Source organism: Mytilus trossulus, chromosome 7, assembly GCF_036588685.1.
Source record: "Mytilus trossulus isolate FHL-02 chromosome 7, PNRI_Mtr1.1.1.hap1, whole genome shotgun sequence".
Taxonomy (NCBI): Eukaryota; Metazoa; Mollusca; class Bivalvia; order Mytilida; family Mytilidae; genus Mytilus; species Mytilus trossulus.
Window position 1 is genome coordinate 21798963 of NC_086379.1, and position 22448 is coordinate 21821410.

General features: G+C 32.6%; 1 protein-coding gene across 1 annotated transcript; it reads left to right on the plus strand.

Annotated features, from left to right (window-relative positions):
• The first annotated feature begins 3906 nt into the window (after nt 1-3906).
• LOC134726898 (uncharacterized) lies at nt 3907-14585 on the plus strand. Its single transcript, XM_063591301.1, has 5 exons — nt 3907-3982; nt 8546-8678; nt 11489-12102; nt 13256-13609; nt 14335-14585. The coding sequence occupies exons 1-5, from the start codon at nt 3922-3924 to the stop codon at nt 14583-14585; spliced, it is 1413 nt and encodes a 470-aa protein (XP_063447371.1). The 5' UTR covers nt 3907-3921.
• Nucleotides 14586-22448: the final 7863 nt, after the last annotated feature.

Here is a 22448-nt window from a genome sequence, read left to right on the forward strand (position 1 = left end):
ACCAGTTTTAAGGACATTATCAAAAGAACCGTCAATGAATTCCGCGGAACATAACGTATCCTATAATGAATTGTAAACAGTTACTCACATCACCATATTTTTATTTGAAATATTAATAATTGCTTAAGGAGCTTCCATTTGGTTTTCATAGGGGGGATAGTTGTAAATAAGGGCTGAATGAGCAACTTGTCAAAACAAAGGCAGGCTTACCATTTATGTTAAAAAAATGAAGGATAAACTTATAAGCACCCCATCCCTAAAAATCAAATGGTAGCTCCATTATAGTCAAGAGACTTATTTAGAATATGCCAGTTAAACAAACCACAATTGATATCGGATTATTGAAATTAAAAAAGTTCTCCATCAGAAAAGTAGTTATTTTTTAAGATCCATTTTGTTCCTTTATCTCCTTACATTTTTACGTACTTTTGGCTTTCATATATTTGAATATGAACGTTCCTGGTGAAGTTTTAAAAATATAAAGAAAAGTGTGTTGGACGGACAGATTCCAGTTATAGGAATAATAAAAAAAAGATCTGATGGGATGAATTTTTCGTCTATCAGCTCAAAAACATAATTTTATCATGTGACCATGACTTCATCTACGTTTATTTTCATGCTTTACTCCTTAAAATAGAATTAAGCTTTGAATTATAAGGAAAGTGTATATTAAGTTATGTCTATTCGAAATAACATAAAACAAATGGGGTGCACACTTTTAGATAAACAACCTCACGGATAATGCAGTGTGCATCTTTTTTTTATGTTATTTCTGCTCAGACAAAAAAATATTACAGTCATTTGTTAAATGTTGCAAAGAAAGCTATGACATCTAAAGTTGTGGATATTAATTGAAACAAGAGTTATTAATATGAAAAATAAGATGTGGTATGAATTAAAATAAAACAGCTCTTCACAAGTGACATAATGACACAGAAATTAACAACTATATAGGTCACCGTAGAGTATAAAACATGGTTTGTAACTAGGGCGGAATAAAAATGAATAAACAACAATAATAACTTAAACATATAACGTATATTTACATAACTAAATCATTGTTTTCCAAATAAATAAATATCGTCGTTTTCAAACAAATTCTCCAATTAGATGTTGGAAACCATTTAATCATAAAGATTTTTTTCGTTTTCAAAAGGCTTACAATAAACATTAAAAATTTCAAGAAAGGCGTGTTGGATTTAAGTTTCGGAAAAATAATTATTTCTTTCTGATTGGATTGAATATTTGTCTATCAGCTGAAAGACTAAATATTGTCATGTGGATGACCGTGACTTCATCTTTGTTTATTTTCATATTTTCCTCCTTAAAATGAAATTTACCATTGAACATGTTGAATTATAAGGAATTACTTATATTTTGTTTTGTCTATTAAAAACAAAACCAAAAAAACATTAAAAAAACGGGGTTCACACTAAACATAATATTACAGTCATTTGTGAAATGTTTCAAAGAAGGTCAAGACATCCAAAGTTGTGGATTTTAATTGAAACAAGAGTTATAAATATAAAAATGAAGACTTGGTATGGATTAAAATAAAACAACTCTAATAACATAGAAATAATCAACTATATAGGTACAGTATAAGGTTTGTAACTAGGTCAGAATAAGAATTAATAATGAGCAATCAAACATAAAACATAGGTTTCCTTAATGTACATAAAACATATATTTACATTTGCACATCAATAACTTAATCATTGTTTTTCATCAAAACAAATTCTCGAATTGGACGTTGGAAACCGTTCAATCATTAGAACGTGCGTTTAAAGTTTTTATTTTCGTTTCCATAAGGCTTACAATATACATTTATATAAAATAAACACTATATATGTTTGTTCTCCTCCCAATTTCAAATTTACAGACAAAACGTCTAAGACGCAATTTATTCGATATTTTCGTAGCAGTTACTTCAAAAGCATAAAATTAAAAAAATACGCATCATAAATATTCCTTTAATTTAAAATTATGAGAAGTCCTACAGCGATAGATAATTTAATTTTACAGACGTACTGCGGATGTATTGTTAAGTTTGCTTTTATAGCACTAAGTAAACTTATTGGATATCGAACTACGGGATCGTTATGTAATCTTTCTGACCTTCATATGCGTTTTAGTCTTACTTATCAACGTCATCAACCGCTCTTTTCGAAAAATTACATAATAGAGTATGATAGTCAATAAAACTATCAATGAAAGAGGAAATAATAAAGATGTAAACAACAAAAGTACCGATCGAACTCCAAGAAAAATTCACATAGGAAAGATCCATATCAAAAAGTAAATTATTGAAAAATCATACAAACTCAAAAACTTTTAAATTATTCGGGAATAGCAGAAATAAGTAATGTTTTCGTGAGCTTCTTTTTATAAACCGCCTGCATATAATTTATGACAGTCCCAAGGGTTGTCTAAGATACCACGGCCTGAATCATTATCTACCTATTGTAAATTTGATCTCGGCCTCAACTAAGCAAACATCAATCAATATAGTTGTCTGCCCTTTTGGTCGGGTTGTTGTCACCTTTACACATTCCCCATTTCCTTTCTCAATGTTATCAAGCAATATAGTTGCAACTAACATTGATATACACAATTTATTCAAAAAGCATTACAATAGGATACTACAACTAAATCGACGTTTATAAAATGATAAGCTGCTCCTTATGTTTGTCGTATGCGACTTATCCAAGCGCGTAGAGAAACATGTTTTCATTTTACCCTTCCCAAAAAATCTAAATGATCGTAAATCAGATTATGTTCGTTATGACAACATTTATGTTTTAGATCTGTTAGTGAAACAATCAACCAAAAAATTAAGTCGTACACACATACAAATAAATTCAAATTAAAGACAGGCACATAATCGTATAACGTTACGTATATGGGCATACTAGATAGATGGGCATACTAGGTAGATGGGCATACTACTAGTAGGTAGATGGGCATTCTAGATGGGCATACTAGATGGGCATACTACTAGTAGGTAGATGGGCATACTAGATGGGCATACTAGGTAGATGGGCATGATTGACAATAAGACAATTATTTACCAGAGTGCAATATATGATGTTCAACTTTAGAAACAATTTTCTTTTCCGGAAATTTATTGGTTCATACGTTGGTATTTTCCTGAAGTTCAGGGACAAATATTTCAGGCACATTTATTGACAGTGTGTTCTCGACTTTGAATATCGGTTAAATATATTTCGCCTATCTTCAGGACAAAATAAATCTAAACAATACATCCATCATATTAATTCTTAAAAAAGAAGTGTGACTGAGATGAAAAGGGGGGCCTAAGACTGTAACTGTGAAATGAGATATGTTCTATTAGAATGTTGAAATTAATGTCAGAATAAACTGAAATTTTGTTAAAAGTGTAAAATCCAATAAAATAAAAAAAACAAAAAAAAACAATAGAAGTGTCCAATTATTTTATGAAACATATTGCTTTTCTATAACGTTATTATTTCACATATGAAATAACAGATTATTATTTTTTTTATTAATTGTCAATTATACAATAGCTACATGTAGTTCGCATAGATATATGTAAGTGGTTGTTACGAAATCAATACATGGTTAAGAAATCGTTTAGTTTTTTGATACATGTGTTCTAAATTTTTCACAATAGTTTTGAGATTGATTTGTTCCCTAAACATCCACTGACAAATACTATTTCATGCATATTGAGGTCAATAAAAAAATAAACACTATAATTATAAAGGATAGATTATGAAAGGCGGGATCGACAAAGAATGTGTACTTAAAATGAGCTTATACAATTACAACTAATTGCCAATTCTCCTCCCTCTTGTAAGGCAAAATTTAATTGATAAAAAAGACTGGAAAAATAATATAAATACTTTTAAGACAAACATAAATGGTCTTTTTAACTGTATGATGAGGCTGTCTACAACGAAAGAAAAAATGAAATGGAAAGGAGTACTGTTTGTTTTCGGTTAGTATTACTTCATTGATATACTTTATTAAACTATAACAATCTTGAAATTTATACAATAAAAAAGTCAAACCTAACATCAGTTAAGACGCTTGCACAATTTTAAAAATTTGTTAAACATGACATAGGTTATATGATTTATAGAATGGTGCAAGCGTCGTAACTGAAGCTCGGTTGGACCTTTTTATTGTATAAATTTCAAGATTGTTATAGTTTTATTTAAGAAAACTGAAAGATGATTCATTTAACATTAGAATCTTACTGATGATGGATATCTGTTATCCGAAATAATTATAAATAATTACATTTATAGTTACTTTTTTTTTGTTTTTGGTTAATATTGCTTAATTGATATACTTTATTAAACTATAACAATCTTGAAATTTATACAATAAAAAAGTCAAACCGAACATCAGTTTAGGTAGATGGGGTGTCTAATAAATAAACTCATCATAGATACCAGGACTAAATTTTTTATATACACCAGACGCGCGTTACGTCTTCAAAAGACTCATCAGTGACGCTCTAATCCAAAGAAGTTTTTAAAAAATGATAATCCATTGATTTTTTTTTAATACTTTGCCAAAATGTAGTTTTTATCGTGCTTTTTAAGAAATATTAATAAAAATAGTGGAAGAATTTTGAGATAATATGTGAGAAGATAGCTTTAATAGTATGCTTCCTGTTAAGAAAAAGAAAAAATGGGGTCACCAGACCCGTTCTTTGCTAGCTACGTAATAAAATAGGTAAATATCTAACACATTCTATCGTAAACATACCTTTATCTGAATTATCTGCCCTTGCATTTGAGTTGTCTTCCCTTATATGGCAAAGTTAGAAAAAAAATAATCAAAGAAAAGTTTTCTGTTTTTGGTAAAAATGCAAGCATAAATATTATAAAACATGTCATTTTCTATATTGAAATGAAAGTTCTTACACATTAATTTCCTACAACTCTCAAAATTGACACATTCTATTAAAGATCTAGACATTGTTTTCTGGTATTTTAAAATCCAAGATGGAGGAAGACACCCTATCTACCTTTTTTTCACAACCTTCATCAGCATAAAGGATATACATTTCCTAACTCATTTGGTATTCATGACCTTGTAATGTACCTCAGACTTTGTTAAAAGTCACAACTGTTAAGCAGAAAGTTGATAAACCAGGGTTGTCAATCGGCAGTCCTCGGTGAATCTGCTAATCTATGAAGGTACGGAATCGGCCGAGTTTTGACGAATGCCAGGGTCATGTCAAAGAATGTATCGTCCTTCTTCTTAAAAACAATTAAATAAACAAATAGCACATAATGGTCTAGAAGTATATATTCTAGGGACTGGCGTTGTTAATCATATGAATTACTTTTTGTGGTGTTATTTTTATGTGACATGGTATATTTTTAACCTTCACTGTTTAATCAAGTTTTTGATAGTATCTATTCGGTATTTAAGCATCCCACTATCGTGTTATTATTCGATGGTCATTTTTGTATTCTTGTCTTTCGTTTTTGCTTATGAGCTTTGTCCATATAGTGCCTGTATGCCTTTTTTCTTTGCTTTGTTGATGAAAGTGTTTGTTTTAATCGTTATTGGATTATAACACAATGTTTACACTCATTATTTATCATTTCAAATTCTTGTAATACATTTTCAGAACAAAATTCACTAATTTCTTCTGACAAATAATCACAAGCCTTCTTCAGGTTGTACAATTTTGGGCACATGCTTCTATAAATTAATTTTGGATGTAACGCATCTTCTGATTGGCTGACATTATTTTGTTGTCAGTCCATAGACATAATGTAGTCATGTGACCGTGACGTCAACGACGTTTTTCATTGTTTTCTACGGTTTAAAATGAAATTTAGAATTAAATTATAAGAAATGACAGTAATATCGAAATAACATAAAAAATGTGGTGCACACTGTTAAAGAACCCGCTATGCGCGTTCTTCAGTGTGCACCAATTTTTTTATGTTATTGCTTCATAGACAGTAAATATTTCAGTCATTTCTTAAATGATGAGAATTTACTTTGCTATTTTCCACTTCGTCTTAGTTCCTTTAGGAATATTTAACTGAAGTAATGCATCTTCGGGTAGTTTTGATCTGATAATAGATACAAACACGTTTTGGTTCACATTCTGTTTCAAAACTTCCAGACTTCGGGTGTGTCTATGCTGTATTGAACTTAGCATCATGTATTCGGGTTTACTTTTCTGTAATAAGTTTATACTTTAGTTTCATTATGTATATATCTTTCATATTCATTTTTTAAAATTAACTGTTTGCAATAGCATGAATCGTTCTATATAATAATGGTGTTCTTATCCCGGGCATAAAAACAATGCCGTATTTGGCAAAACCTTTTCAACTTTTGATCTTCAGTGCTGTACAACTTTGTACTTTTTTCACTTTCAAACTTTTATATCTGGGCGTCACTGGTGAGTCTTGTGTGGACAAGACGCGTTTTTGGCGAATTGAATTTTAAACCTGATGCCTTTTGTTATCTATTCATCATGTTTTTCTTTGTCTAATGTATTCTCCTTTTTATTTTTATTGTAGTCCTGTAATATTATGTTGTCATTTCAATGTTATATTTAACTTTGCCATTAAAGTGCGAAGTTTGGCATGCCATAAAACCAGGTTCAACCCACCACTTTTATTCCCCTTTAAAAGTGTCCTGTACCAAGTCAGGAAGATGGCCATTGTTATAATATTATTCGTTCCTGTGTGTGTTGCATTTTTAAGGTTGAGTCGTTTGTGTTTTCTCTTATTTTTGAGATATTGAGATAAGACGTGGCACGGTACTTGTCTATCTCAAATTCACGTATTTGGTTTTGATGTTATATTTGTTATTCTCGTGGTGTTTTGTCTGTTGCTTGGTCCGTTTCTGTGTGTGTTGCGTTTCGGTGTTGTGTCGTTGTTCTCCTCTTATATTTAATGCGTTTCCCTCGGTTTTAGTTTGTTACCCCGATTTTGTTTTTTGTCCATGGATTTATGAGTTTTGAACAGCGGTATACTACTGTTGCCTTTATTTCGAACAGTCTGTTAGATTTATGGAAAAAATCTCTCAAGCTAAAAAATTCGTTTGATGGCGATGGAAGATTTATTAATTGATTATAATGAATATAAACTACATCGTGGTTGTTTCCAAATGTTTCCTAAAAATTGTTAATAGGTAAAGAATAATTACCACAAGATAAAGTGAAACCCTACACTGTACGTTTAGCTTCTCCTTGTAGCTTGCTCCAAATATCTCGATATTTGTCAACTTTGTAGTTGCATGTACGGAACTTTTAAACGAATCCCAAAACGCCATCCACTATATTTTCTCACCATTAAAATAGTGGAGATATAATTTTGGTAATTTTATAGAGCATTGTAGAATTTTCCTTTTCATTTATCAATTGTTTCTGAAAGATTTCATGTTGTTGTTTTATTAGACTTTGCATAATATCTTTCATTTCCTTTTGTAACCCTTCAATTTGGCTAGATAATTTGTTTTCTTTAGCTTCCATGCTCTCCTTTTAATAAAGTCAACTAACCTTTATTTAAATTTAAAAAGATCCATGTAACAATCGATCGCGCTTGAACACTGCTCATAGTCTTCATCCACTATATCATCTATGACTTCCCCTTCATCTTCCAAAGCACTAGCAAGTTTCTAACTAGGAGTTTCTAATTTTTTGGCATACATCTTAAGCTTGTCCGCACATTTAGTTGCCTCCAACACAAAACGTTGTTGATCGAGTTTATATACCTTCGATAATAATATTTGCTTCCCGTTCTGTATTTCTGTATGAAAACTGTTACTTTACCTTTGAGGAATCGCACATTTGACATTTTGAATTCTCTTGAATTAATATCCAATTTCGGAATAGAATTAATCACAGGTTCCGGTGCCAAATAATGTTGTGTAGATGGTTAGTAACACTAACATCGGAAAATTGTAACAAAGTAATCCTTTTTTTAAGTATCAAGAAAAACATAATGATTATTTCAAATTGTGTATATAGTCATATATAAGCCAGTTGAACGAAATTCACATGAAATACCTAAAAATGTTCACATATAATACAATCACCGGAGTCAAGGTAACAAAAAAATGAGAAATTTCTAGTAACAATTAACGGAGCTCAAAATAATAATTAGTGGAGAATAACAGTCTATAAATTCAAATAATGAATCTTTCGCTATTCGCGACACTGCTATACCTTAATTTTTGAAATTTTTAGCTATTGAGTTTGTTTGCTTTGTTCAAACATTGTTGTCAATATAATGGAATTTTATGCGACTGTCGTACAGTGAAAGGTTAATGCTGGCGATACTATCAGGTTAAATCGGCCATTTTCTACGTAAGGAAATGTCTGTACCAAGTAAGGAATATGACAGTTGTTTTCTATTTGTTTAAGCTTTTAATTTTTGCCATTTGATAAATGACTATCCGTTTTAAAATTTTCCTAGGAGTTTGTTTTTTTAAACATGTTTATTAAGATATGTAAACATCGATTAATTTAAGTCGTTTATGAGTTCAAAATTCAATTATTTTTTTCTTGTAACAGGTATTCTAATCGAGTTATCAGAGGAGAGACGGGAAATAAACGATCTGATGATGTCAAAAGAGGATCCTAACCCCTTGTACTTTTGGCAACTTAGATCATCAAAACACGACCTGTCGTATCTCAGTCAACATAGGTAGGCATTATCCCTGTGTTAAGACATTGTACAACCGTAACCTGTATAAGTCACGTGTAGGTATTTACCTGTGTTTAGACATTGTACAACTGAATCCTGCCTTAGGCACAGGTAGGTTTTTACCTGTGTTTAGACATTGTACAACTGAATCTTGCCTTAGACACAGGTAGGCACTATTCCTGTGTTTAGACATTGTACAACCGAATCTCGCCTTAGACACAGGTAGGTATTATCCCTGTGTTTAGACATTGTACAACTGAATCCTGCCTTACACACAGGTAGGCATTATCCGTGTGTTTAGACATTGTGCAACAGAATCCTGCCTTAGACACAGGTAGGTATTATCCATGTGTTTAGACATTGTACAACTGAATCCTGCCTTAGTCACAGGTAGGCATTATCCATGTGTTTAGACATTGTACAACCGAATCCTGCCTTAGACACAGGTAGGTATTATCCATGTGTTTAGACATTATACAACTGAATCCTGCTTTAGACACAGGTAGGCATTATCGATGTGTTTAGACATTGTACAACCAAATCTCGCCTTAGTCACAGGTAGGTATTATTCCTTTGTTTAGACATTGAACAACTGAATCCTGCCTTAGACACAGGTAGGCATTATCCATGTGTTTAGACATTGTACAACTGAATCCTGCCTTAGTCACAGGTAGGCATTATCCATGTGTTTAGACATTGTACAACTGAATCATGCCTTAGTCACAGGTAGGTATTATCCATGTGTTTAGACATTGTACAACAGAATCCTGCCTTAGACACAGGTAGGTATTATACATGTGTTTAGACATTGTACAACTGAATCCTGCCTTAGTCACAGGTAGGCATTATCCATGTGTTTAGACATTGTACAACTGAATCATGCCTTAGTCAGCGGTAGGTATTATCCATGTGTTTAGACATTGTACAACAGAATCCTGCCTGAGACAAAGGTAGGTATTATCCATGTGTTTAGACATTGTACAACTGAATCCTGCCTTAGTCACAGGTAGGCATTATCCATGTGTTTAGACATTGTACAACTGAATCCTGCCTTAGTCACAGGTAGGCATTATCCTATGTTTAGACATTGTACAACCGAATCTCGCCTTAGTCACAGGTAGGCATTATCCATGTGTTTAGACATTGTACAACTGAATCTTGCCTCAGTCACAGGTAGGTATTATCCATGTGTTTAGACATTGTATCACAGAATCCTGCCTTAGACACAGGTAGGTATTATCCATGTGTTTAGACATTGTACAACTGAATCCTGCCTTAGTCACAGGTAGGCATTATCCATGTGTTTAGACATTGTACAACTGAATCATGCCTTAGTCACAGGTAGGTATTATCCATGTGTTTAGACATTGTACAACAGAATCCTGCCTGAGACACAGGTAGGTATTATCCATGTGTTTAGACATTGTACAACTGAATCCTGCCTTATTCACAGGTAGACATTATCCATGTGTTTAGACATTGTACAACTGAATCCTGCCTGAGACACAGGTAGGTATTATCCATGTGTTTAGACATTTTACAACTGAATCCTGCCTTATTCACAGGTAGGCATTATCCATGTGTTTAGACATTGTACAACTGAATCCTGCCTTAGTCACAGGTAGGCATTATCCATGTGTTTAGACATTGTACAACCGAATCTTGCCTTAGTCACAGGTAGGCATTATCCATGTGTTTAGACATTGTACAACTGAATCCTGCCTTAGACACAGGTAGGCATTATCCATGTGTTTAGACATTGTACAACTGAATCCCGCCTTAGTCACAGGTAGGCATTATCCATGTGTTTAGACATTGTACAACCGAATCTCGCCTTAGTCACAGGTAGGCATTATCCATGTATTTATACATTGTACAACTGAATCCTGCCTAAGACACAGGTAGGCATTATCCATGTGTTTAGACATTGCACGACAGAATCCTGCCTTAGTCACAGGTAGGTATTATCCATGTGTTTAGACATTGTACAACGTACAACAGAATCCTGCCTTAGACACAGGTAGGCATTATCCATGTGTTTAGACATTGTACAACTGAATCTTGCCTTAGTCACAGGTAGGCATTATCCCTGTGTTTAGACATTGTACAACCGAATCTCGCCTTAGTTACAGGTAGGTATTATCCCTTTGTTTAGACATGGTACAACTGAATACCGTCGTAGGTATTAAAAAAAGTCTGAGGCAGGTACCTGTGGGGATAAGAGGAGAAACGATTGTAAAAAAACACTGCACACCTCTTATGATCACCGTTACGAAAGGTTACCAGATGTGACAACTGTATTTAAACAAAATAGTGACATGTTTTCCAGGTCTTAGATCTTGAAAATATCAGAATAGCCGTCTGATCTGCAAAGTTACTGAGTGTTTCCAATTCCATATCGTAATATTTTAATCGAACAAAGACTGATGCATGCACATACGCTTCTGGTCTGGTTTCGGAATTCATGTAATTCGCCTTTGAAATGTGTATCATTACAAATAGTTTTACGAGTTTTGAACAGAGACGAAAGATACCAAAGGGACATCCAAACTCGAAAGTCGAAAATAAACTGCAAAAGTAATGATTATTTAAAAGGAAAAGACCAACAGACAACAGTTATTACACAAAATACAACATGAACATAGAATAAGATTAAAGACAGAGCGACACGAACCTTCTAAACCTGTGGTGATCTCAGATGCTCCGGAAGGGGGAGCAGGTTCTGCTCCACATGTTGAACATCCGAATACTATATTTACTTATAAAACTATTAAAACCCTTAATACTGTATTGATTAATTTTCATTGTAGTTACGCCGTGTTGTACAACGTTACTGCTCCTCAGCTCTCCACGATTACAGCAGGAACCGAGGTGCTGGATTTTACCCCCACCAGCAATAAGTATGTCAAAATATCATCAATTCAAGATTATGCTGCCGCAGGCTTTGTTAATGCAATGACTATCGCGGTTTATATATATTTTACTAGTATAACACAAAACACGCCGTTAATACAGGTGTTTGACGCTGCAGGACAATTGACCATAGATATTCGACTTACAGGCACTATTCTAAGTGTTGACTATGTAGATAGTAATGGCATGTGGTACAATGGAGAAGTAACTAAACTTAAGCCTGAAGAGTGGTTTCTTGTCGGATTTACGTTTAATATGAAATGGATTAATGACGACCAGGCTGACTTATACATTGTAGACGATAGAGGCAGCACAACTGCTACTGAAATAGGGATGGGTAAAGAGATAGTTACATTGCCAGCATTTGAATCGATTGTGATCGGTGGAGATGGAAGTACGAATTTCCAGGGTGAGATGAACTGTGTACAGTTTTATGATATTGCAATCATAGGGCCAACCAGAGACGGTAGTCAAGAACTATGTGACCAGACAACAGTTACCTCAGACTTTGGTATGTATGTTTGTGTATAAGATTCTAAAAAGAGGTGGAATATACCAGTAGGATATTTATTGTGCTTAGACAAACCGATAAAACCTTAGCATATAAGAATGACAAATGACGGGGAAAAACAATTATCAACAAAGCACAACATCAAACTTAAGACAGAGCAACACGAACCCCTGCGATATAAGAGATGTTTTCTACGAAAAAGAGCGCAAACATTATAAAATTGATATCAGTGCCTCAACTCTGAAATCATCTGAAATAAGAATACTATAAAATTGTATGATTGCAATTTTAATCCTTTTTTGTTTATTTCATTACCATATTTAAATTTTGTTTTACATCTTAATTCGAGGCATAACATTTTTAAAGTGTTATTTTTCATATTTTATTTTGTCTAGACTCGTTTTGGAACATATATTGCATGGTAACTAGTTTATTTTATTGACCGATTGTTGTCTCACTGAAGAATCAAGCATATGTCCTTTCATTTATATTCTGACTTGTAAATGTTTAAATTCATTCAACATGACATACAAAGAGTTTGCACTTGGATAGAGATACTCAAAAGCAAATACATTTCAAGACTTCTGACTCGTTCTGTATGTCATGCTGGTTCAATCAGCACTAGATTACCTGACCATGTTAGGATTTGTGCAGTTCCAATATTTCCAACATTGCGTTCATATACATAAGAAGATGCGGTTCCAATGCGCAAACTCTCCATTCAAGTCACAATTTATAAAAGTAAACCATTATAGGTCAAAGTACAGTCTTTAACACGGAGCCTTGGCTCACATCTATCAGCAAGCTATAAAGGGCCTCAAAAATTTCTAGTGTAAAACCATTTGAACGGGAAAACTAACGGTTTAATCTATATATAAACCGAGAAACGAAAAATACTTATGAAAAACATCACAAAGAACTGGTTTTGAACATTTCTTTGCTATCCACACTAGAAAAGATTGGTACCTTGAAATAAAGAACGGCAGCAAGGTTCAATCGTAGCATTAAACCCTATTCTATTCGAAAATCGTCATATAATTCATCTTTATAATCCGTTCACAAAATGTATTATCAACAATACGTCATACCTATAATAATGTAACATGACTTCCATATTCAATGCAATGTGCTATATAACATGTATTTTTTCCAGGTGATTTTTCAATAGATTCATTTAACTTACCAATTATAACCACCGAAGGACCAACAACAACAGAAGCAATAACTACAGAAGAAACTAGTACCGCCGCAGAAACAACATCAGAAACATTAACTACAGAAGCAGCAATAACCGTCGCTCAAACAACAGAAGCCACCAACATCGTGACAGAAACAACACCGGAAGCAATTATTACAGATGCAGCAAATACCGTCGCTAAAACAACAGAAGCCGCAAATACCGTCGCTGAAACATCAGAAGCCGCAAATATCGTTGCAGAAACAACATCAGAAACAATCACTACAGACGCAGCAAGTACTATTGCAGAAACAACATCTTTTATACCACGTAGGTGTTTTTTATACCTTTAAATACTATGATTTGTTTAATATGTAATTCTACAATTTTATACCATTTCAATCGTTTATTTGAAATCCAGTGGATCTGAGTATAAAAACATTTCATTCTGGATCGTGTTTTTTCCCCCTTCTTTTTGAGCCCTTTTGTTTATCATTACTTTTTTGTCAATTGTTTTTGGTTCTGTACATGTTTACAAAAAGTCTAAACCGTCAGTGCTCACAAATAGCTTCAAAATAGGAACGTCTTATCAAATGCATTTATTTTAAAATCTTATGATAAATATCAAAATGAAAACGTATTAATGATCAGATAAGAATTATTGCATATTCATAATTTTTCCATAAAACTACATACATTTACGTTATTTTCGGTGGTCGCTTCCGTAAATACATAAACAAGACTTTAAAATACCAGGATCATTTTATAATTTTATAATTTAGTATCCAAGACGCAATTGCTCTTCGTTGGACTCATCACTGTCAATTTATTAAAAACAGTTCGAATGCAAATCAATAACGAGGTTTAAAAGCATTAAAAATGAAATTCTCAAAAGTTGTCTGTTAAATTTGGCTGATACCATCTAAGCCTTTCAAAGTTTTAAAAACATTAAAATTTTCTCAAATTTTCAAGTTAACGTTTAATAAAGTCTTAATTTACAGAACATTACGGTAACATTTTGTCATGGGTAACTCATGAGACTTCTCTATTTTTAGACAGAGGACACACTCCAGTCACAGAAAGTTGTTCGTATCTACGAAAACAAGGGAATGATGTCAGTTTATTATATCCACTTGAAACTATAATTGTGACGTCACTAGAAAGGTGTGTATCAGCTTGCATGCGGGATGTTAGATGCAGTGTCGTCAGTACTACGACAAATCTGAATGGTGAAATCACGTGTAGAATCAGTGACATATCGGATACCACATTTATGCCTTATTCTGTTGTTTATCTGGTAGAGTGATAAAACAATCGTTTAAACTGTTATGGCAGGTATCTATGTTGAGTTTATTTGTAACAATCCAATAATTGTATTTTACACAAATAAAAATATTGAATCGATTTGATTTGATATTCAAATTGACCTACAAAACTACCTACTTTGCATCGTAAGCACTAAATTAACATAGAAAGTTTTAGTAGAAGGGCCGATATATCGAATGCCTACGTTCATCAATTGGAAGAGGAACTTCAGGTTATTGGTAGGTGCAGTTTAGGATTATTGCAACAGGTAATAGTGTGTCATCTTTCATAGAAAATGTTGCAACAAATAGAAAAAGACTCTAGCAATTCTGTGTTTCGAATTAGACTATTTACCGGGTTTGTAATAGTTTGAGCAACACGACGGGTGTCATATGTGGAGCAAAATCTGCTTACCCGTCTGATTGAGCACCGAAGATTACCCCCAGTTTTTAGTTGGTGGGTTCATGTTCCTTAGTATTTAGTTTTCTATGTTCTGTCATGTGTACTATATTTGTCAGGGCACTGTCAGTTTATTTTCGATATGTGAGTTTGACTCATTCTCAAGTATCTTTCGAACCTCTTTTATTTGAAATTCATAACAAAAATAGGAATACCCCATATTCCCCTACATCATTCACGAAAGAGAAGATTTAAGAAAATCTCAAATATGTCCTTCTCTCCTTTAATATAGACAATAAAAGTTCTGCCTTCATTATGAACATAAAAAACGAATGATCAACATCTCTGATATTCATACTGGACAACTTCTCAAAAAACCTGATAAAGAGCAATAAAGAGCTGGTTCTTCTTTATTTTATTCGACCAAACATTTGTTTAAAGTTCATAACCACCATCAATGTTTACGGTAAAAGATAATCATAAGAAATATTTTGAAGAGGTATATTCAACCAGTGGTGTCAATTATATGTGTCATATTAGACTACAATATTCAGCTTCGCATGTGATAACCGTCATAAGTAGCAGAAGAAGTATATACAAAAACATATTCAGGTTCACACTAAGCTAACATTTCAAGAACAATTCATCAAAGGATTTTTTCCTATGTAGATATAGGAACATGTGGTATGAGTGCCAATGAGACAACTCTCCATCCAAATAACAATTTATAAAAGTAAACCATTAACGGTCAAGGTATGTCCATGCAACTGCATGCCTCGGCTTCTCCAAAAACGTTATTTCAAAATATGTTGCATTCCGGTTATATCGTCAAAACGTACGCCAAACATTGCTTTTATTCCAACTATACTGTCAAAGTGCAAACATTTCTTAGAAAGACAGTAAAATGTATAAAAATTAAAAACGCAAAAATACTAGATAGGTAGATACTTTATTGTCTAAAAACTTAATACAATTTTATAGAGAAACATACAACATAAATACAAATACAATAGATGAGGTAAAAAAAAAGGCAATACGATATTCAAAAATGAAGGACAAAATTATGATGGCATACATGTCTAGTAACATGTATTACACAAGATTTTACTCAATAGAAGGAAACCAGTACGATGATTCTGCGTATATATATTCATTGAAGGACTAACAACGCAGTTTTCTTAAAATTATTGGATGTGTAGTATTAAATAGTGTTCAAATAGAAATATATGTGGTTAATTCTACATAACGTCGATCGAATGTACCACCAGCCCAATAGTCAGCACTTCTGTGTTGACTTGAGTTATCATTGATATGTTCATAATTTTAAATTAACTGTTTAGGCTTTTCTACCTCAGGAATATATTACCTTAGCTGTATTTGGCAAAACTTTTATGAATTTATGGTCCTCAATGCTCCCCAACTTCGTACTTTATTTTGCCTTTTTAACTTTGTTCGATTCGAGTGTCACTGGTGAGTCTTTTGTAGGCGAAACGCGCGTCTGTCGTAAATATAAAATTTCAATCCTGGTATCTATGATGAGTTTATTGACCTAAGTTAAAAAAAAAAAAAAGACAGATCTTCCTGTACCATTATGAATGCCGTATAAAACATTTAGATTTCCCCATTAACTGGTAAAGGAAATTCCGGTTTATGGCAGTACATGTGAGGATCATGACAATGGAAAAAGCGCGGAAATAGACACCTACGGGTGCGGGAACTCTCGCTACATTGAAGACCCATTGGTTGCCTTCGGCTGTTGTTTGCTCTATGGTCGGATTGTTGTCGCTTTGACATATTCACCATTTCCTTTCTCAATTTTATACTTTATCGGAATGCATAAAAGGCATGCCAAAAAAACAGGTTCAATCCACCATTTTTTTCATAAAATGTCCTGTACCAAGTCAGGAAATTCCCATTGTTATATTATAGTTAGTTTCTGTGTGTGTCAAATTTTAATGCTGTGTTTCTGATGTGTCGTAGTTCTCCTCTTATATTTGATGCGTTTCCCTAAGTTTTAGATTGTAACACGGATTTGTTATTTTTCTCAATCGGTTTATGAATTTCGGACAGTGGTATACTATTGTTGCTTATATTTGTTCGTGTATTCAAAATCTATGTTGTTCAATGATATCACGGTTTTCTAGCCCTTTCAAGAAGCCTGAGATAGTATGGAATTCTTGTCATTTTCATGGAGAATATTCTAGCAGCTTGAAATGACCTATTTCTTGTTTCTTCATTTTTTAGAATGTCTCACTAAGAAACTTTAAATTCACATCAAAACTAGGAACCAAATATAAGCCACTAGATCATTCACGAAAGAGAAGATTAAAGTAAATATCAAACTCGTCCTTCTCTGCTTTGGTGTGAACTATATAAAAAGGATGCATTTAGTATAAACAAACAAAAACTACGATCAACATCTCTCCTATTTAAACTGGGTTTAAAAAAAACCTTCACAAAAATCCTTATAAATGGCGATATAAATTTGACTAAACATCGATCTTTCTAAAGTTCTAAACATTATGCCTACAGTAAAAGATAATCGTAAGAAATATTGTTTTGATTATCTTAAATCAGTGGTAATAATAAGTTGTGATATCTGATCACAAGCCCAGTATAAAAAAAAAGAAGGTGTGGAATGATTGCCAATGATACAACTCTCCACAAGAGACCAAAATAACACCGAAATTAACAACTATAGGTCACCGTACGGTAGTAGTCAGCACTTCGGTGTTCACATGAAAATCAATGAAATGGTATGTTTTTATAAATTTCCTGTTAAAAAAAACATGAATTTATGGAAATACTAAGGATTTTCTTATTCCAGGCATAGAGTACCTTAGCCTTATTTTGGCATTTTTTTGGAATTTAAGGTGCTGAATGCTCTAAAACTGTCTTCTTGTTTGGCTTTATAACTATTTTGATCTGAGCGTCACCGATGAGTCTTATGTACACCAAACGCACGTCTGGCGTATTTTAAAAATGATAAGCCTGGAACCTTTGTAAAACAGATAAATGTATGTAAATGTCTCACCTTCTCCAAAACGGAATTCCAAAATGAAAGCATTCTTCCGAATATCTTCAACCCCGTAGGAATATATATTATATATGAACTATATAAACAATCAGTATTTCATATGTTATATATGCTATTGTTTCAGAAAAAGGAAAAAGGTTTGGTACTATTGAAACGTTTAATCCCGCTGCAAATGTTTGCACCTGTCCTAAGTCAGGAATCTAATGTACAGTATTTGTCGTTTGTTTATGTAATTTATACGTGTTTCGCGTTTCTCGTTTTTTTTTATATATAGATTAGACCGTTGGTTTTCCCGTTTGAATGGTTTTACACTAGTAATTTGGGGGTCCTTTATAGCTTGTTGTTCGGTTTTAGACAATGCTCTGTGTTGAAGGCCGTACATTGACCTACAATGGTTTACTTTTATAAATTGTTATTTGGATGGAGAGTTGTCTCATTGGCACTCACACCACATCTTCTTATATCTATATATGATGTTTGGGGGCAAATTTCATCTTAAATGTTTCAAGCAAAAGATAATCAAAACATATCATCATATTATCACACAACATTCAGTAATTACACGTTTAAACATAAAACAAGAACATAGTAACTTAGGGTTTAACTTTTGGAGGACATGATTTTTATTATGGCAGCACTAAAGATTGGTTTATAAGTCATTTACCGTTGCCACATGTACAGCTTGGTGTTTTAAAAGTTGTTTAACATGTTTAAGCTTGAACAGTGGCCGTGAATTTTTAAAACCAGTTTTAAATTCTCGAGTTTTAGAAAATAGCTGATCTCTTAAAGGTGAGTTCAGTTTACAATCTAGAATAAAAATTATTCATCATCATCACTAACTTATTACAAAATATACCTAGCCTTTGGTCTCTGTATTAATCTTTTTCTTTTAATTTCTAGATTAGGGCGACTTACACGAAAGAGGAACTAAAGTAACTAGAGGGACAGTCAAACTCATAACTGACAACGCCAAGGCTGAAAATGAAAAAGACCAACAGACAAACAATAGTACATGTCACAATAGGCAACACGAACCCCACCAAAAACTAGGGGTTTTAAATTAAGATGTTTACAAATGTCTGGTTTAAAAAAAATGTATCTTTTTATATGCAGTCCTGTTTTGTCTCAGATTATTGTTAGCTATATAGAAGTAATTTTGAATTGTCTGTATTTATCTTTTATAAAAAGAATATTTAATTTGGCTATATAGTTTATCATCAGTTTTAAATTCTGTAGCATCTTTTTTTTTTTAGAATCCTGTCTTTCAAATGAATGTAGAGCAAAATTGTACCGACTATGAATACCATCTTTATGTAGAGATAAATTTAATCATCATGCTTCCTTCAACAAAGAGTTAGTATCATGGATACACAACCTACAGATACTTGTATATAACACAACTTGTGGTTTAATAAATAACTTTGCTATAGAAAATTTGCCCAGCTCTGTTTTGGTTGAAATATAACATATAGGTTTTTTTTCATTTCTTATAAAGATTTAAAGTGTTTATCATGAATCATTTCATAGAGAAAAAAAAGTTATCATCTAAAGACTCTTCTCAATTATCTATAATGTTAATGTTAATGATGTTGATCTGTCAGGTAAAGGAAAGATAACTCTGAACGATTTATTAGACTCAAGATATAAAAAAAGATGTGGTATGTTTAACAATGGGAAAAGTCTTCACAAGAGACCACATGAAACAGAAAAAAAGCACTTATTGTCAACCTAGGACCTTTAAAAAAGCAAATCCCTTACCGAAAAGTTAGCTATAAACGGACCCGAAACGACAATGTAAAACAATTCAAACGAGATAACTTACGGCCTAATTTATATACAAAAAAAAAACGAAACAATAATATGTAACACATCAACAAACGACAACCAGTGAATTACAGGCTCCTGACTTGGGACATGCACATACTTACAGAATGAGACGGGTTTAAACGTGCAATCTGAATTCCCACCCTCCCCTTAACCTATAGCTAGGACAGTGGTGTAGCAGTACAACATACGAACGAACTAAAATCAGTTGAAAAGGCTTCAATCATCTGATGGATACAAATATAAATGCATTTACCAAAAACATATTTGTCAAAAGTAGAGAAAAAAAATTATCTACGACGTCCAACGAGTTTGTTCACACTCTAGCATACCTGCCAATTTTTAAAATGCCCGTGGGGGTTTTACGTGCAAGATGGCTCTGATAGTGCTTCACAAGGGGGCCTTCGAATACATTTTAATGGGGATTTTTTTTTTTGGCTTCTGCATACTTTTACGAGCCTAAAGCCTAAATGTTCTTTTTGAAATTGTGGACAAAATTGCTCATTCAAAATTTCCATTTGAGAGCTTCCATGGGGGAAATTCCCGCAAAAAGTGACAGTTGGCAGGTATGCTCTGGAAATAGTTAATACAACTAGCTATCATGAAATATATTAAAGCTTTGTAAGAATAAGTGTTTACGATTTCCATAACGATTTTAAAAGCTTATATATGGTGTTCATACACAGCTTTCTGCTCAGTCGTTGTTTTAAGTGTGTTTATTTTATTGTCAGTAGAAGTTGTAGGTCATGTTAAGCATATATCTTCAAAATTGTAGACGCAGTTTTCAAATACAGCATAAACACGTCAAACAATGACACTGTCGCTGGCTGCTTTGTTATCAATTACAAGCACACTTACACTTTCAGGAATATTTAAACTATTTTAAAATTGTTTAGATCAGGAATATATATATTGACTGATATACTGTTCCCAGTTTGGATATACAAAAAAAAAAGATAAATAGAATAGATAATCTGTATTTCAAGAGGATAATCCATTAACCGAAGCTAATCTTCCGATGGGTCCTAAAAAAATTATACATATATACAAGAGAAATTCTATATGAAGATATCTATAAAAAAAAAAAAGCATAACATGTATATATTTCAATATAAAAAATAGAACATGTATTTATTTCAAATTAAAAAAAAAGACACATTCTTTTCTTCAACATGTACTTCAACAAGCAAAGTGTGCGGAGACCACTGGTAAATATGTTTATTCATCTGAAGACACGGTATTCAATTTGTTTGCACCTGCAATGTACAGTAACGTTTTCTTCATTAAGTTGGTCTTTTGGCTTTGACTGGTGTAAATTTGTATTGTTGATGGAAAGCAACTGATAATCTGGAACATTGACATATTGAATTTTCTTCTTCTGGATAATGAGGTGCCCATTTATTTTTAATAAAAAAAAAAATTTAAAAAAAGAAAAAACTGTTGCATTTTTGAAATGTTGTTCTTCTTGATATTATGAAAATAAAACTAGCGTAGACCTTCGTGGTATTAATGCCAATCGGAGAAAAAATGACATACAAATCAACAAATACTACAAAAAGTATACATGTTTGTAGAATAACTCAGTAAATTGATAATAACACGAAATAATTTATAGATGTATAATAAATTATTTGTTTGTTTATTTGTTTGTTTGAAACTTGTATAAAAAGTTTGCTAAATTTTATGAAATCACCTGGTTTGGTCTATCATTCACGGTTGTAACACTTATGGAAAGGGTTTACAACTTTTAGTAAATTTAGATATCTGAAGTTGGGAAAAAAGAAATTACAAACTATTTATCCATGTTAAACTATTAAATAGAACTATTGAACCAAACAGCCGTTCGATGTGTTTGAGCCTACGGTTTTACCATTTGGTAAGGGCCTTTCAAAACTGAAATTTTGTTGGAGTTCGATATTTTTGTAATTTTACTTTTTCTAAAGTAGGACTTCTTTAATAATTTGTGTCAGGCAAACATTTCTAAACAAAATAAATGCAGATTCCCAAATGGTACAACAATAATCAGGCATATAAAACATAAAGAGACATGTGCAGTAAGTAAGTAAGTAAGTAAGTAAGTAAGTAAGTAAGTAAGTAAGTAAGTAAGTAAGTAAGTAAGTAAGTAAGTAAGTAAATTTTATTTAGAGTCGGCATATATATACATTATAACAGAGAAAACATGAGCTCTGGTGAGCTCTTTAGCCGACTATAATATTGGAAAAAATAATCCGTATATGCATAGGACATGTACATGATGCAGGAAGATACGTAACATGAATTTTACCGTAAAAGACGCATAGGATAAAACATTTTATTTGGTGATCTTAGAATGGAGATTAAAAAAATTGTGGAAAAAGTGAAAAAAATATCAGTTTTATTTTATTCCTTTTTTTAAAATGTTTATTTCTATTTTCTAGGATTCGGGTTAAACAATTTTTTTTCATAAAATTATAAATATTGTATCACTTTAATTTACGTGCATCACATAATTTAAAATCTACTAAATGTTGAAATGTACAGGATAGTGAAATTAATATTAGCGTTCTCTTTCGGCCTTCTCTAAACTTGGGTAATTGGACGCACTCCGATCCGCTCTACGACTCA

Coding starts and splice junctions, on each gene's coding strand:
- LOC134726898 (XM_063591301.1), top strand. CDS start 3,922: ATGATGAGGCTGTCTACAACGAAAGAAAAAATGAAATGGAAAGGAGTA. Junction 3,983..8,545: donor AGGAGTACTGTTTGTTTTCG/GTTAGTATTACT, acceptor TTCTTGTAACAG/GTATTCTAATCGAGTTATCA. Junction 8,679..11,488: donor TCGTATCTCAGTCAACATAG/GTAGGCATTATC, acceptor TTTTCATTGTAG/TTACGCCGTGTTGTACAACG.